Source organism: Filicampus tigris, chromosome 4 (assembly GCF_054856515.1).
Source record: "Filicampus tigris isolate MCC_2025a chromosome 4, RoL_Ftig_1.0, whole genome shotgun sequence".
Classification (NCBI taxonomy): domain Eukaryota; kingdom Metazoa; phylum Chordata; class Actinopteri; order Syngnathiformes; family Syngnathidae; genus Filicampus; species Filicampus tigris.
Genome location: NC_141220.1, coordinates 1547140 through 1566017, shown reverse-complemented (window position 1 = coordinate 1566017; position 18878 = coordinate 1547140). Strand labels below are relative to the sequence as shown.

The 18878-nt window shown below is 39.7% G+C and overlaps 1 protein-coding gene across 3 annotated transcripts in view; it reads right to left on the bottom strand.

Annotated features, from left to right (window-relative positions):
- The window catches only part of plcg2 (phospholipase C, gamma 2), a 106045-nt gene that overhangs the window by 77831 nt on the left and 9336 nt on the right, over positions 1-18878 (bottom strand). The window contains exons 1-2 of one of the 3 annotated variants that reach the window (XM_086029068.1): positions 6001-6023; positions 4566-4758 (exon numbers count right to left, since the gene is read on the bottom strand). In XM_086029068.1, coding sequence (XP_085885194.1) covers positions 4566-4758; positions 6001-6006 — 199 coding nt within the window. In that variant the 5' untranslated portion in view covers positions 6007-6023. The other 2 variants (XM_086029069.1, XM_086029070.1) reach the window with 2 other exon arrangements.

Sequence of the window (18878 nt, the reverse complement as noted above, 5' to 3'; positions counted from 1 at the left end):
CAGACCGAATGTGTACAGTGCAACAGTGTTCCCGCCGGGGTGTTCCCAATGCAAGTAAGTACACGCAGGGTAACTAGTGGCATGTTTGAAGTGTTCGGAGGCAATTTTGGTTGTTTGCCCATTTCGCCGAGTAGGTTGAGATGAACTTTTGGGTGCCTCGCGACCACGTCACACGCATGAGGGCCGATTAGTGGGTCAGACTAAAATCCACCTCCGCCCAGTCTAAGTCCGTCCCTTTTTTTAAAACGTGTCATCCCTCATTCTCCATCCCAAAAATGGGCGTCTGTCCGGGATGGAGGGATTGACTGTTCCGCCCCCAGTGACGGAATGCCCAGAACTGCCTCAAACACCAGCTCGGGCTCCTTCCCTGCCAGAGATGTAACATTCCATGTCCCAAGAGCTAGTTTCTATAGCCAGGGATTGCCAAGGTCCCTGCCTATTGCCGCTGCCCAGCTCACAAGGCAGCCAACCCCTTTTGCCCCTCCCACAGGTGGTGAGCCCATGGGAAGGGGGACCCACGTTGCCTTTTCGGGCTGAGCCCGTCCGGGCTCCCTGAGTGCAGGCCCGGCCACCAGGCGCTCGCCAACGTTTATATATATATATATATATATATATATATATATATATATGTATATATATACATGCATATATATATATATATATATATATATATATATATATATATATATATATATATATATATATATATATATATATATATATATATATATATATATATATATATATATATATATATATATATATATATATATGCATGCAGGCCCGGGGAGGGCGTGATGCCCAATTTGGATTTTTTGTTAAATCTGATCTTTTTATGTACTTGTACATGACAAAAACAAATGTGACTTCTAATGTGAACGCAACGTAATGCGACACACATGCGCACAAAGCACAATGTCATGTGACATGTACAAAAAAAAAAAAAAAAGATGTCACAGAGCAGTGTTTATAGAACTAAATATGGTCCTGCGTGTAGGGGCTGATTTTATTATCTCATATTGCCAGAGTAGGGAGGCAGGAGGAGGTACAAATATATTGGGGATATGAGGTGATGCTCCTTGGTCACCTCATTTAATGGAGACGTCTCCTAAAGATGACATCACGTCATGATAAATGACCAATCACCACAAATGTCCATTTTATGCTTCATGTTTCAAGTGGGATTAAATTCAAGGATCAGGGTAAATGTAAAGACAACAATTGTTACTCAAAACAACTTTGCAGATTCATGGACGACGTCAGTAGTCTCTCGACCCCGGAAGAGTGGTAAAGAATCATCCATCCAATCATCCATTCAGTGGCCCAAAATGATTAATCAATTATCAAAATAATTACTGATTAATTTGATGATTAATCGGTTAATTTTGACACCTCTACCCTCTACTTTGGAGGTTTGCTCTCTTAAAAATCCCTCAGAAATAAAAAATAATTATAATTTTATATATGTATAATTACTAACAAATCACATTAAAATTGCTAAATGGTCAGTTATTGTCACGCTTTATTGGGGTAAAAAAAAAAAAAAACACACACACAATAAGTGTCAGCATCAGTATAAAAAAAAATTGCCCGAAAAGTTCTAGCGAATAAAAATTGTCTGGTATCGCCCATCACTAGCTGATACTTCCTGTCAAGAACACAGTATTACACACAATATGGGTATTATGCCTAATGGGTGAAAGTGGAATAACCCTAAAATAAAGAATAAAATTGAGTTTTAAACAGGATTTAAATAAATGATATTGATGTAATGGCAACTCCGCTGGAGTGGGCTTTACTGTATAATGTTTTTAATTTTTATATTTTAAATTATACCAATTAAATTACTTCATATTTGATTTGACTTCAAAATGTTATTTAAAAAACAATACAATTTAAATTATTTTGTAAGTGTATATAACTCGCAAATGAAGGGGGGTGCCAAATAAATGTCTTGTCTAGGGCATGACTCTGGATCGGGCTGGCTCTGTAGAGACTTGGGCATAGCTCATATGAACTGGTCTTGCATTCTTTGCGTGGCTGTTTTCTCCACACTGGAATTAACAAAAAAAGAAGGATGACAAAAAATAGCCACGTCAAACAAAATAAGGTTGGTGTCAACCAAAGAATAATGCCGAGTTCAGTGTGGGCCACCAACAAATTAATGGTTTTGGTTGCTTTACCACATCGAATAATAATAGCAGTACATGATATGAAATATTTTATACTGTTAATACATTGTAATTAGTTTTTGCCATGGCCAGATGGGTATCTTTTTCCGCCAAATTACTAGAACAATTATTAGAACAAATTACTTTGAGATGCGCAGATTGACCAAATATATCGGAAATTAGGGATGGCACGATTATATACTATAATAAAAGGCCATTCCTAAATATCATCTCTGTGTTTTTAATGCTTTAAAAACTTGTGAAATTACAAATGACATTTACGTTGTAGAACATCGTGTGATATAAAGTGGACTCGAAAATTATAAATCAACATAATATATCACGATCACATTACGGTAAAATGCATTTTAAAACACCTAACAATAATTATCCAAATAAAATAATAATTTACCTTCAACAAAATGGTCAGAACACGCTTCAATCTATTTTGGCGGGTCAAAATCTTTAGTATATCCTTGCAATCCATGTGATTATTTTCCACTTACTCAGTTCCTTTGTGTGTTCACATTCATGGTGTCTGACAACAGGTATTCCGAAGAAGCTTCTTTTCACATCCATGTTCGCCCTATTGTTTCACCCATGATTGGCACGTGTGTTTACCATTGTGCAGTAACTTTTTAGAATCACACAGTCTCCTCAGCTCTTGTATTTGCTCACCGAACCACAAGTGTTTGTTTGTCCCACAATATGGCTGCTGGTTCGATTGGTGAGGTTCTGTGACGTTATGTGAACACGATCTATTATTCCAAAAAAGAGACTAGCTAAAATTACAACAGTGGTCCTAATGTTTGCAACGTTCTAATTTCCTATACGGTGGATGGAAGCGGGCCAAGAAGATTTGGCCTGATAATGATAACTGTGTGCAAACCTACAGTTTCATATACTGTGCATATTGGGTGTAATATAAGTCATCATTGGATCATTATGCATTACAGTGTCAATATTATACTTACTACTTATCTATATACAATACATTCATTCATTCATTCATTCATTATCCATACCGCTTATCCTCACAAGGGTCGCGGGCGTGCTGGAGCCTATCCCAGCTGTCTTTGGGCAGTAGGCGGGGGACACCCTGAATTGGTTGCCAGCCAATCGCAGGGCACACAGAGACAAACATCCGCACTCACAATCACACCTAGGGGCAATTTAGACAGTCCAATCAACTTACCATGCATGTTTTTGGAATGTGGGAGGAAACCGGAGTACCCGGAGGAAACCCACGCAGGCACGGGGAGAACATGCAAACTCCACACAGGGAGGCCGAAGCCGGGATCGAACCCACGACCTCTGAACTGTGAGGCGGACGTGCTAACCAGTCGACCACCGTGCCGCCTATATACAATACAATACAATACAATTTTATTTATATAGCGCATTTCAACATGATACAACAAAATGAAATCAATAAATTAACATAAAACACTACATACAATAGACACCGGTAAAGAGCCGAAAATTTCAGGTCGGATCAAAAGCCAGAGAATACAAATGTGTCTTCAACTGAGTTTTAAAGTGTGACACGTGCTGCAGTTTCTCATGTGGCCCCTTTGCAGAATTAATTGCCCACCCCTGACATAGTGGTTCCCTTTTATTGTACACCCAGAGCGCCTGCATTCTGGTAGCTGTACATATGACATTGCAATTAGGCTATGCTTAAAATCATTATTTTTTTCTCTACAGGGTGGTTTCATTTTTTTATTTTATTTGTAAAATTATTTAGTTCATTTTTAGTACAGGGGCAGCATGGTGGTCGACTGGTTAGCATGTCCGCCTCACAGTTCAGAAGTCGTGGGTTCGATTCTGGCCCCGGCCTTCCTGTGTGGAGTTTGCATGTTCTCCCCGTGCCTGCGTGGGTTTTCTCCGGGCACTCCGGTTTCCTCCCACATTCCAAAAACATGCATGGTAAGCTGATTGGATACTCTAAATTGCCCCTAGGTGTGATTGTGAGTATGGTTGTTTGTTTGTCTCTGTGTGCCCTGCGATTGGCTGGCAAACAATTCAGGGTGTCCCCCGCCTACTGCCCGAAGACAGCTGGAATAGGCTCCAGCACCACGACCCTTGTGAGGGTAAGCAGCTTGGATAATGGATGAATGGATTTTTAGTACATCCATCCATCCATTACTGCTTATCCTATTTTATTACTTTTATCAGTGTCAGGTTATTTCTGTGACCATTCTGTGTTTTTATTTTTTCAATGGAAAAGTACCAACTATTATATCCGTGTGTGAACTATGGATTGATTGACAGATGGAACCCACTCCTTATAATAATTAACATGACAACATGGTGGCATTTTGATTAAAAAAAACTTGTGACTGTTGAGAATAAATGAAGTACTACAACTTAGTATAATGACAAAGTACTCACAGACACCATCAGTTTTCTCAGCGGTGCGTGTCCAGGCCACCTGATGTGTTTCCATAATGACTTGAACAGTGAGCCTCTCTGCCTTTTGCCTGAAGACTGTCATGACCATGCCCATCTCCATTTCCCGTTTGATCATATTCTTCCTGTACTCTGTCATCTCTCCCTGCTGGCCCCAGTACGCCATCTCTTCAGCCTTGGAAGAAAAGAAGGACACAAACATTTATTTGATGATGACTGCTAATCATCTTGCTTTTAAATGTACTGTCACATTTGACATAGTGTATCCAAGCATTTGTGTAGAATATTGCTTTCTTGTTAACCTAATGTGCAATATTCAAAGCTTTGTGAACTACAAGGTTAACAAAATAAGGTTAAATGTCATGAAAAGGTCTGCCACATGCAGTTAGCTCACTGTGTATACAGTTAAGTACAGTACCGGTATATACTTAGTAAATTTGAACATTAATATTATTACCATGTACTGGCCAGGGAAGAAACCAATCCATATTAGATGTATATATACGCCATTATGGGAAGCTTGATTCTTGATGTGGCATATTTGTTATATATACTTCCAATCTACATGCATTTTTCCCTGGTTTAAAATGTAGTGTACTTATGAATGGATGGATGGATGGATGGATGAATGCATTAAAGAAAAACGTGTGCTAAGGCAAAACATTTTGATTCAAATTAAACCCCAAGGCATTTCAGAAAAACACAATTGACTCCCTTTAAGCCATCAGTCACACTTTCACATATTTCACAAATATTGCCAAAGCATGAAAAGTTATGAGCAGCTCTATATTGTAACAACGGCGTGCTGCACCTGCCAATACTTTTTTGTCTGCGAAGGCGAGGCTTTTGTCGACAAAACAAAGTTGCCGTTCACATCTTGCGTGGCTGAAGCAGGAATGCAAATAGCTAACTTAATGATACATTATTAGTTGGCCCAATGACTTGACGGGCGAGATTGCGCAATTAATGGCAAGCCCCGAAACGCTTCGAAATGAAATTAAGTTGTAATTCTTGTCCTTTTTCCTCCACCTGCAGCTCTTGCATTTATAGCATTGACGAATTTCAATCAAGCGAGAATTACCACCGCAGCCAGTATTCGAATGGTCCGATACATGGGTCCCCACTGTCATCTATATCACATTGTCTTACTAGGGAACAAAACACTTCCTCTCGCGTTGCACATTTACTGCGACGCTTGCAAAAACAGGGGTTTACAATTTTGGTCTATTTTCTTACCTTGCACGTCGAACAGATCCTTTAGACGCCACAGAGTAGTAACCCAATTTTTTTTTTTTAATTATTTAACCATGCCTTCAACAATGTCAAATGAACCTCCGGGCGATAAAGTATTGACAATGACATTCACAAAGCTGTTAGTTCCTCTATCTGACTGTACAAGGAAGTGAAGTCAACTCACATGCATAAGCCTGGATATTAAATAGAAAAAAACGAGAAAAAAAAGTCCGGAAGCAAGGACGCTATCTATGCAAAATAACACACAAGAGGCTTCGGACCAGAGTGTGCAGTATGTTAACTCCCCGACTGTAAATTACTTAATAATTAGGCAGATGCAGTTCTACTGGATTCCATTTCAATCAACCAAAAGATTGCCTTTTTAAATTTGAATACAAATTAAAGATGAACAAATTTGACTTGTGCACAGTACAGAAAATATACTTTTTTTTTTGGTTTAAACTTGGAAATAAAAAGTAAAATACTGTAGGCTACAATTAAATCCAACATGGTGTTTACCATAGGGGGAAAAATTATAAACATATTATTTATAATAAATAGCAGGATTTGACTGGCCAATTTGATTACCAGCTCTGGCCTGTTCCTTCATTAGATCCCCCAAAATTAAAAGGGACATGTCTACATGTATGCCATTGGCTGGAAACATGTTCAAGGTGTACCCCACCTACTGCGCGAAGACAGCTGTGATAGGCTCCAGCATGCCTGCAACACTCGTGAAGATAAGCGGTCCGGATAATGGGAAGAAAATGTATACAGTAAACGTTATGTAAAGCAGGATGCAGGAACACACAATGTGAGAGAACTCACACTAGGGCTGTTCGATTTTGGCTAATAAGAAAATCCTGATTATTTTCTCTCAAACCCGATTTCACGATTACAATTTCTTTGTAAAATGAAAAATAATGAAAAATGAATTATTTTGAATGTATTTTATTTAAACTTGTTTTTTTCTTTCTTTGAACTCAAAATGCCAGTCAATTTAACTAAATACACACAAAACAATCCATTGGGATTAACAGCATTTTACTTACACAATAGATTTCAGATCTGTTCCTAATTAAACCGATAATGAAAGAAGAAAGTTCATATCCCATCTGAAACGAAATCATCAACATGAGAGAAGGCAGACAGTCAAGTCTGTAAACCAAACAGTCTGTCAGCAAGTCATTTTGCCAACCAGCTAGTGACTAGCCTTTCACCTTTCTCCCTGGTCTTTCTTAAACATAAATCAATGATTAGTGCAAAACTGTCACTCAATAATACAATGCACTGTCAAGCTTAAGTACGGATGCACCGGTTGGACCAGAGGTCCGTTGTAGTCCGCCTTTCAGAAGTTGAGTTACTTGCTCACGGGTTCTATTGTACATGCGGGGCACACACTACATTACAGATCTAATTTTGCCTGATTTATTAACTAAACACTCACTTGCCTGAGCATATAGCAGAATCGCTGGGAGCCATGGATGTTGTCGTTGTTTCGGACTGCACGCTCGTGGGAGGAAGCGGAAATGCAGAGGAAACTATGGTGTCTTAGATACACCAAATATAACAAAATCGAACATGCCAATTTGAACGCTTTTAAACATCATTTTATCCAGAAAATTGGGTTGCGGTTCAAAATCGCTTAATCGAGCGGCCCTAACTCACACTAGTCTAGTAAGAACTGTGCTGTGTGTGCTTACTGCTTTTATAGTGGGTGGTGATGTGGTGTACACGAGATAATCTGAAACGCACACCACACACGGCAAAATCGGCAGAGGTGGGCATTTTACTCAATTTTGCTGGTCCGTCATTCGGCATCATCAAGGGCCAGGATAACCGTGAGTTATTTACGGACTGAATTGTAATAGTCAGTACGACAGTCCGTCAGTCAGTCCGTCAGAAGTCCATTGGTCCGTCAGCCATTTCCCCCCCCAAAAATGTCAGAAAAACAAGCATCCGTCAGTGACAGTCAGTCTGTCAGTCCGGATGCGAATAGTGACGGTTACACTGACAGATGAAACACCCCATCCGCCATTCGTCACTCCGTCATTTTTGAAAGGGGTCCTGTCATTTGTCAATCATCAGCAGAACGGACATTCCGTCAGAGACGGACTGGTCCATCAGTCTGACGGAATGCCCGCCTCTGGAAATCGGGACCCAGGCTCAGAATAGTAATCTGGGCATTCTGGTGGGATGGCTGCTCTATACGCTGCCTGAACCGCTACTCCAGGCTGCGACACACCCAGACATGCCTTTATACAGTATCATACAGGTATAATATATGCACCAGAGGCGTAAGAACATGGTGATAGGCCCCAGTGCAAAAACATTTTTGGATGGCCAGAACACTGCCCTAAACACAAGCGCGTGCATCAACTCGCACGCACGTACGTGCTTGGACCAGGGGCGGAGCCAGAACGTGGCTAATGGGTGGGCCTGGAAAAATCAGGGTGGGCCTGAATATTTCTCTCACTGAGCACAATCCTCCTGTCCCGACACATCGTATATTCAAATAAAATGACAAACTGAATGACATGAAGTTCAGATGTTCCTGTGACAACTATAATTATGCTATTCTTAATATTCAATAAAATACAATTTTAAAAAAACACAACGAAACACAAATTCCAAAATAATTGAATAATAATTTACTAAATATTTTATATACACATTTATATTTATGTGTATATATTTTTTCATGAATCTCGCAAGGGTGGGCCTGTGCACACCCAGGCCCACCCATGGCTCCGCCCCTGCCTTGGACACACACGCACAGCCACACTCGAGAGAACTGCTATCATCACCATGTAGTTTTGCAGTGTTTTGCAATTTTAGTATTGTGATTTGTATATTGAACATTAACAATACCACTAACAATTGTTCCAATACATTTTATTGTGTTTTACAACCTTTAAATCTGTTTGATTATATGCAAAAGGCTTGTCGCGGTACAAAAAAGAACAATAGGTTACAATTACTGTTCCATGGATTTAAATCCCACTAATTCCACTTCATAAAATAAGTTGTACTCACACAAAGCTCCTCTTGCGGGCTTTGCACTCAGCAAAGAAATTTACGAGTTTGTTTCCTTTTTTTTTTTTTGTCTCTCAGGAATGGCCTACAGTAAACGAGCAATATGCTATAGGGCCCGTGCACCGCGTAATCATAATGTCATCATCCGCCATGTTAGGAGCTACGGTGAATGAGCGTACGTTTAAGGCTGTGTATTATTCGTTTCAAAAACATGTTAAAATGCAAGAAATTGGCAGGGCTTTGCAAGGACAAATTAGACAGTGAAGCCAGAGACCGAGTTCTTGCAAAAATACACATTATAAATGCTTTGGATCCCTACAGAATTCCCAATACTGAGTGGAGCTTTGTGTGCGCCGGATATTTTCGTGTACCTTGTGTGTAGTGTGAGTGCCTACACTTTGGAGCAATTTAAATATTATGAACCTTAACCTCGCATGTGCAATTTACAAACGGGTAGGTGCAGGACCTGCAGTTGATGGAGAACAATGACAACACCGCCATTCGGACTAAAGTACATGCTGTGTATTTGCTTGTGAACCGTCCACGTAAAGGGACACTTGGGTCAGGAAGGCCATGTTTTTCACAAACAAGTTCAGTTTATATATTTTTTGATCAGGAAAATTAAACGAGTTGTCATTTTCTATTTTATCAAATCATTTTGGATAAATTAGGAAATAAGATAAAGAATGAATAATACCCACTTTTAATGAGGAATATGGCCATGCCACCTTCCATTCCATCCAAAAACGGCGATCAATTGGCACCAAACTTTATGTGAACATCCCTACCTATGACCACTTCAACATATCCCAAGGATCAGCCTTCCATGGCTGACTTGAATGAGAATGAGGAAATGTGGAAGTGAGCAGATGCACGGTTAGAGCATAGAGGCTGGGAGGATGCGCTCACTCGCACAATGCACAATCCAAAATTGCACATACGTGTTTTTCACAGGACAGCGACAATATGTTTTTTTACTGAAATACAAAACAACTGTGTCTGCCAAGTTCGTTAAGAGACTGTGGCTGTTTTCAAGAAATTCAATATCAAGAGTCATTACCAGACGAAACATGCAAACTACGACAAGGTGACTGGTAACGAATATCGAGAAAAAAATTTAAGTTTTCACACATTTTCACCTCACCAAATCTGGCTCTCTTTGCAAAAAGTTTGGACACCACTGGTGTACAGCATGTGTAGTCATGTGACTTCACCCATCCAGTCTGAACAAGAAGAGAAACAGACGAAGAGGAAATGGCTGATGGTTCAAATGAAGAAGCGCCTGACACAGCTGAAGACGAAGTAACATTAGTCGAGTTGATCCTATTGTGCTTGTTCCGAAAAGAAATTTGACGTCTGTTGTTTGGAAATATTTTGGGTTCCACAAAGATGATGTTGAGCAAAAGAGCATGAAATGTATAGTGTGTCTAAAAACCATCGTAACCACCCAAAGCAACACGTCAAGTCTTTTTCACCACCTACAGCACAGCCATGCTGTTGAGTTCGGACATGTGTGAAATTCTCAGTGAGTAGCAAGGTTCGAGAAGTGCCCATAATGGAGGCATTTGCAGGGGCGACACCATACAAGAGAACGCCTTGGTGGATAGAAATAACTAACGCGATAGCCTACCACAAATCGAAGGATCTAGATCCAGTGGAGCGCACAGGGTTTAAACGCCTCCTGAAAGTAGCCGACAAGAACAACACCATATCATCGTGAAAATACTTTTCGCAAACCGTGCTTCCCAATAGTATAACACTGAGAGGGAGAAGTTCGTTGCCAAGCTTAGACATGTCCAGCATTTTACAGCCACATCCGACCTGTGGTCAAGCCGCACCACGGAGCCCTATATGAGCCTGACTGTGCATTTGACGACAAGTGGCAAATGTACACCAGAGTGCTCAAGACAGACAACATATTTTCCAGGACAGACGATCGCACAGGGCCCGAGATCGATGCTCTCTGCATGGGACCTCAAAGAAGAGACCCTCGTCGCCATCACCACTGACAAGTTAAGCCCCTCTTGATTTTAATCATCAGTGTTACATTGTCATTTTTGGGCAATGGCACTATTTAAGATGTTGAAAATATGTAAAATATTGTCTACCTTCCATTTGGCAGTAGATATTTGCAATTGTTTATTGGTGTTGCGTTAACACTTTTCGATCATATTTGATCATTGTCAAGCCACACTACCTCAAAAAATAGTAAGATCCCCCTTTCGTCAAACTTTTTTGGCAGGTTTGTAGTCCGGAAATAAACTAGACGTGACGTCATTTTGTAGCCCATAAGTCCCGCCCCTTTTATTGCGTCATTTTGTAGTCCATGATTCCAACCCTAACCACGCTCCTTTGTAGCCCGGAAACGTAATTTTACCCTTAACCCCGCCCCGATACCTCGCATCCTGTCGGCCATTTTACGTTGCCATGCGTCATTTCCAGTCGGCCATTTTGCGTTGCCATGCGTCACGGCCTGGCTGCCGCCATCTTTTCCGGTATGACCAAATAAGGATATGAATGAGATCATGCTTCCGCCTTGTTCAAAGTATATACAGACATGTTTTTAGGCTGCCGCCATCTTTTCCGGTATGACCAAATATGGGTATGGACGTTATACTTCCGCCTTGCTCAAAGTAACAGAGGCACATGTACAGACATGTTTTTAGGCAAGTCCAGGCATGATTGTGCATACATTGATCTGTTTTTATTTTTCAATTGTTTGTTTTTAACTGACTAACTGACTAACTTTTTTTTAACACAACGTGTTAGGGCAACTTTAGGGCAAAGACCTCTTCACATACCACGACACAAAAATGAAGCCCCCACCTTTGCATGGATGCTGTCTGTGTGTTAAGAGCAACAGCAGTCAGACCATCTTGCGTGCGTATGTGTGCATTTATGTGTATGCGTGTGCGTGTGTGGGAGTGTGCATGTGCGTGTGTATGTGTGTATGCGTATAGTGTATGTAGATATGGGTGCGTTTATGTGTATGCGTTTGTGTATAGGTGAAGCGTACCCCTCGCCCAGCTTCCCAACCATTCATTTTATATTATATACCCCAAGCTGTTTCAAAATGTCTCTCAAACATCTTAGCCATTCCAAATAACCCCTGACCTTTTCAAGTCATAAAAAAAGTGAAGATGTCAAAGAGTGGCTGCCAATTAAAGTTCATTTTTTTAATACAACGTGTTAGGCCATTTCCCATACAATCATCAGGTTAGTATACAATTAAGCCATCACAGGCTGGGAAAGTTAAGATGGTTTCAGAAAAGGCCTCTTCTCATACCAAGTTTCAAACACAAACGGCTCACCCTACTACACCCCTCCTACGCTGGAGCATCCGTGTATGCATGCCTCCCTAAAATGCAGACAGATAGGCTTCACTCAGGTGTGTGTATGTGCTTTACAATATGTATGTGTCTGACTATGATAAGTCTTACAAAGAGGTTCTTTGTTTATCAGTGGTTATACTTTCGCATCCAGGTTGGTAATTAGGAAGTTAACCTTGAAAGAAACGTAGGAGTATAGACCAAGCATTAAAAAAATAAATGGAAAAAAACGCACAATAGTGTGGTCTATACAGACGAAGTGGCACGAGAAGATTTTGAGCAGAAGGAGAATCTCGGTTGAGCACCATCTCAAAGAAACTCAGAGACAAACAGACCACAAAAAAATGGACAGTCAGTACATACTTTAAAATACTTCTATCCCTACCTAGCTTCATGAATAACACAAGTTTATCTCATCAATACATGTTTCTCTTGACTTAACGTGCATGAATAACACTAGTATATGTTGTCATTACCTATTGTTTTAGGATTTTAGTTGTCCATGCATTCCTGAATAACATTCATTTATGTCATCTGAATGTGATCTTGTTTTAGATTTAACTGTAGATGCGTTCATGAATAACACTAGTTTATGTCGTCATTATCTATTTGTTTTAAGATTTTAGCTGTCTATGCATTCAATAATAACCTATGAAATCAATATATCTGTTTCAGATGTAACTATGTCTTCGTGCATGTTCATGAATAACATTAAGTTATGTCATCAATACTGTATATCTCTATATTCTTTATATACAATACTTTGGTATGATGTATTTGTACACATACAAGTTCTCCATGTCAGATCATCTGCACATAACACGTATTGTAACTAGCTGACGTGTAAATGTTTGACCAAGGTTCTTTAGTGGGAGTGATTTCAATCCATGTAGAGTTAGTAAATACAGTACAGCTCAACCTCTGGCTAACAGCACAGCTAGCAATAAGCTTTTTGAAGACATGCGTGTGTGTGTATGCAGCCCTCCCTTGAGGGAGTGAGTGTGCCTGTGTGTGTGTATGTGTGCATATGTGTGTGTATGTGTATGAGCACTTGTGAGATAAGCAGACGGGGGAGTCAAACAGAGGAATGTAGATAAACGGTTGCTTACCTGCTATTTTCTTCAGAGGCTTTGTGTATCAAAAGGCGTGTCGATTTAAGACGGGTGAGGGGCAACTAGTGTAGAAAAATAAACTCACTTTTGAAAAAATCTGAATGGTCTGATTCATGTATTCTTTTTTTTTCTCAGAACACTACTGAGGTGTAACAAGTTCCCAACATATTAAGTAAGTGACAAACGGACTCTAATCATTAGTTGTCTGTAAACAGCGTGCAATGTAATTTGGTGTGTTTTTATTTTTTAGCTTTAAAAAAGTCCCCCTCCTCTGTTGTGTGCCTAAGGAGAACGGACCCACATGGCCTGCTGATAAGGTGCCTTCTGACCCTCCAACCGTCAGCAGCCATGAATGCAGACGTGTGAGGGAGAGTTTAAACCATTATTGTGGAAACTAAATCATATTTAATCACCTTCATAAGGTTTTTTTTCCAAATTGGCCAGTCTCAACATTTAAAAACTTTTTTATATATAATTAACATTTACTTGATGAATCCCTATCTTTATTATTAACACAATTAATGTGTAGACTCATATTTAATCACCTGCATAAGGTTTTTTACAAATTGGTCAGCCTCAAACTTTAAATTCTTTCAAATTTACTTGATGAATCCTTATCTTTCTTACTAACACAATTAATGTGTAGACTCCTATTTAATCACCTACATAAGTTTTTTTTACAAATTGGTCAGTCTTAACGTTTAAAAACGTTTTTTATATATATTTTTATTTTTTTTATATATAAAATTAACATTTACTTGATGAACCCATGTCTATGAATATCAAGTCTAACTCGACTTTGTCAATTTGTTGAGATATTTATATATATATATATATATATATATATATATTTATATATATATATATATATATATATATATATATATATAGGAATGATCGTCCCAATGGTGCATTTTAAAGGCATAAAAGAAACATTTACAGAATCTAAGCAGTCTGAATGTGTATATGTACAGTATATGTTATATATATATATATATATATATATGCAGCTGGCTGTGTATGCTATAAGCTAGGGGTAGGGAACTTCAGTTCCTCGAGAGCCATATCCTGCCTGTTTTGGATTTCTCCCTACTACAACACACCTGATTCAAATGATCAGCTCATCAGCATGCTAGGTAGACGTCTGAAACAATCCTGATCAGTTGAGTCAGGTGTGTTGTAGTAGGGAGGGATCCAAAACAGGTAGGATATGGCTCTCGAGGAACTGAAGTTCCCTACCCCTGCTATAAGATAAGATAAGATGGCAAAGCTGTTTAATAATTCAACTTTAACGTAAGTGCTCATATTTAATAAAACAACCAAAAAACCAAAAAGAACAATTAAGATTCATGCTCATGCTAGCGACATGAGTATGCTTTTCCAATAAATCTATGGGTTACAGGTGATAATATTCGAAGACAACATATCACATTACCTTCGGGGTTATTTTCAAAGTCAATTGTACCTCCTGGTGGACAACAATCTCTTGCAATCGTGTGCATGTTCAGATTTCGTCATATTGTTTTCACTTTTCTTTTTGCAGGCTCTGGGTAGCCTTGGTGATAGCCACTGCTGTTCCCTGCCCTTGTTGTGATCACATGTCAGGTTTTACTCCATCAAGTTCTTTTAAATTCATGATGTTCATGTTAAACATATTACACGTAAGCTCGCTGTGTTTATGGGTTAGGGTTAGGGCTGACTTTGGGCAAAAGGCAGACAACACCTTGAACCAGCCAGTCGCAAGGCACACACAGACACCGTCACTGAGCAGGAACTGATCCCATGCTGCCCCCACACAACTCAGGCGAGTGTACCAATATGCCAACTGTGGCCATGATAACAATTTTTGTGATTACAAATCCAATGAGAGTCCGCTGATAGTGTAGTGGTACACACGCCTGAGTTGTGTGCGGGCAGCGTGGGATCGATTCCCGCTCAGTGACAGTGTCTATGTGTGCCCTGCGACTGGCTGGCGACCAGTTCGGGGTGTAGTCTGCCTTCGCCCATTGACGGCTGGGATAGGCTCCAGCAACTCCCCGCGACCCTGTATAGGATAAGCGATTTGGAAGATGACATGACAAATCCAATGAGTACTTAGAAATGCTTCTCAGATGTAGCATTGAATGATTACAGTTTGGAACTATTTAAGATGTCTTAACTACAATATAAATTAATGAAATGTTAGTTTAATGTTGTATAGTTCTTGTTATGACAAATCCATCCATCCATTATCCAATCCGCTTATCCTCACAAGGGTCGGGGGCATGCTGGAGCCTATTCCAGCTGTTTTTGGACAGCAGGCGGGGTACACCCAGAACTAGTTGCTAGCCAACGCAGGGCACAGAGAGACAAACAAACATCCGCACTCACAATCACACCTAGGGGCAATTTAGAGTGTCCAATTAACCTACAATGCATGTTTTTGGAATGTCGGAGGAACCCGCAGTCCCCGGAGAAAAGGCACAGGGAGAACATGCAAATTCCACACAGGAAGGCCCATGACCTCTGCAATTTGAGGTGGACGTGCTAGCCAGTCGCCCGCGGTTATGTCAAACATAGAATTAAACTTTAGTTTCATAATTTTTAAAAATGTTAACTGTTAACTGATGGTGTTTCTGAAATTGAGTAAAGTAATCACACAAGTGAAATGAAACAAACTTTTTTTAAACAGTTGTCCATTGTTTATTTATAGTTAATTGAAAATACCAGCATTTTATATTGATGTACATGAATTTGTATGGTGGAAACTACTCATCTACTTTGTCTGGTTCACCACGAAGACATGTTATGAGAGACTTAAGTATTTTCTGAAATATTTTGAAATGTGTACCGTAATTTTTTTTTTTTTTTTCAGAAACACATCTGTAAACATTTTGTTTGATCGCCACAGGGTGTAAGTGTTATGTCCTGACTTTGGTGCGAAGCGCCATCACTTGGGCCAGGCTACTTCAGTTGACCCTTCGGAGGAGGAACCCAAGAGACTCATGGAGAAATATTGCATCTGACTGTTGGTGGAAATAAAATCATGCAGTATTTTAGAAGATTTCTCGCTGTGTATGAGATTGTTGCTTGTTCCTGAAACAAAATGGCATCTTTAAATTTAGGTGCCAAGTAAATTTAGCTCAGTGGACTTGAGACTCCCCAATGTAACAAGCCACAACCAGTGTTTATTGCCAGAATTAAGATTTTTCTTGAAGAGCATCATTGCAATGGACACTGAGGACAATTGAAGCCCCCCACCCCCAATTTTCCCAGTGTTTACAGTGTATGACAATTATGCCCCTTTATTATTGTACAACAATACTGCATTATAATGTTTTAAAAAATTGGATTACTCTGACTTGTCTTTATTGGTATTACTTTTTGAATCAGAAATAATCCCAGTAAGAAAATTGGTGTTGACTTTGGTCATCACAGTGAGGTATAAAGTACACTACGAAAGAAAATAGGATAGGGATTAAAAAAAAGGAATAAAAAGAGCCAAACAATAGCTTAAAGTATGAAGTTTGCTAAACTTGAGTACTGCTTACATTAATGAAAAAAAAACCAAGATTCATTACATCAAATATTGCACTGTTCATTGTTATCAGTGTATTGTATAGTGAGGGTGCAGATAGATTGCGCTGTCTACCGTGAAATAAAAAAAACTTCTCATTGACGTCTAACATACACTTATCATCGACACATTACATAGACACATCATAGATGTCTAACAAACACTTAACATGGACGTCTAACAAACACTTAACATGGACGTTTAACAAACACTTAACATGGACGTCTAACAAACATTACACATGGACGTCTAACAAACACTTATCATCGACACAAACAGACACGTATCATAGACGTCTACATAGACACACACATCGACACATAACATATTTTTGGCACAAATGGAACCCCATACTGAAATGGAAGGAAGAATATTTTTAAGTTCATTTGAACCTAGCATCTGTTTAACATGAGAGTAACTGTATGTCAAATTTATTCAGTGGCATGCCTCATTCTTACACGCACATAGATTTGAAAGTTGTATTTATTTGTTGGTTTGTTTTTAAATCATGCCCTGTCCCACCCAATTGTTTGGGTAAAGGTATAATGAGCTGGGCCCTTAAAAAGGAAACCACATGTTGAGAAAAATGCAGGTATCAAGCTAAGCTTATGAAGTAATGTCAACTTGAATGTTGTTTTTAAGCTAACCAACAATACAATGTGAGTATGCAGACTAAATGCAGTGAATGTCATGATCAAACTTATTTGAAGTCCAGTCATAAAAGTTAAAAGTTTTGAATGAAGTGAATGTCATTATCAATGTTATTTGAACTTGCTTATCTCCATGATTTACATGTTTAACTTGCATTGATGTATTAAAACAAGTATTTTTAGTTTGAGAGTGTAGAACTGAGACTCTCAGGGTCTCAGGTTTTTACATGCTTTTTATGACTATCACAATTTTACGCAGACAAATGCATACTTTTACGACCACAAATGTTTGAATACAGAATACCGATATTTTAATAGTCGTTATGAGAGTTCATCTAATTTATCAGAGTAGGAAGTAAAACCTACACAATATAATGTTTTAGTAAAAGGGCCACAGTTCTGTCATATTGGATTATTTCTAAATTTTTCCCCCTCGAGCTCGAGAAAACCGCGCCTATGGCAAGGTGGCGGGTCATCCACACCCCTTTTCGGTAGGTATAAGGCAGCAGATCTCCAAACCAAGCCATAACAACCTGTGGCTCGAGAAAAAAAACAACATCCACAATTCCAGTAACTCGACAGACATCCAGACGCATAGAAACGGTATGGACACCATTGGGACCCCAAAGGGGTCAGCCAATGGAGAGTGGACCAGGGGTTAAAAGGTTGAGACAAACACCCACCACCTACAAACCTCTGGTACTGATAACCGCCAACCAAGACAATAATGATTGTGAAGAAACGGAAGTGAATGTGGCTGACCTAAACCTCATGGTGGAACCAACGGTGACCGCTGACCACGTTTTTACAACGGAGTGCCCTCAGCAGAAGCTGTCTGTGTTTGAGGAGGTTGAGAAGGAGAACATGCCAAAAGAGAAGTTGACTGAGGAAGGGAAACAAAAGGGGGTGGAGAAGGATGAGGATGAGTTGAAGGAAGAGGAGGATGAAACAGAGGTAGAGGAGGAGGAGCTTGAGTCAGAAGAGAAGGAGGAGCTTGAATCAGAAAAGGATGAGGGGTCAGAAAAGGAGGAGGACGACCCCGAGAAGGAGAAGGCGGAGTCAGAGGAGGAGAAGGATCTCGCATGGATGTTGTTGTTATCCTTTCGTCTTATGATGCCTCCATATAGCTGGATGACTACTTCTTGCTAGAAATGTATCAAACAGTCAGTCACTCACTTGTTGCAGGATGTGTTAGTGAAATATACGAAAGAACAATGTGACGGGTGTAAAAATAATCACCCTAGTCAGAGTCATCACACGTGTCAGTCTGGAGGGGGAAGATTATTATTACGACACACAATGATGTGACAAGGTTACTCTGTAACAAGAAATTTATCCCGAGCCTTGATTACATGTTGAACCTGTATCAAGTGCCCACC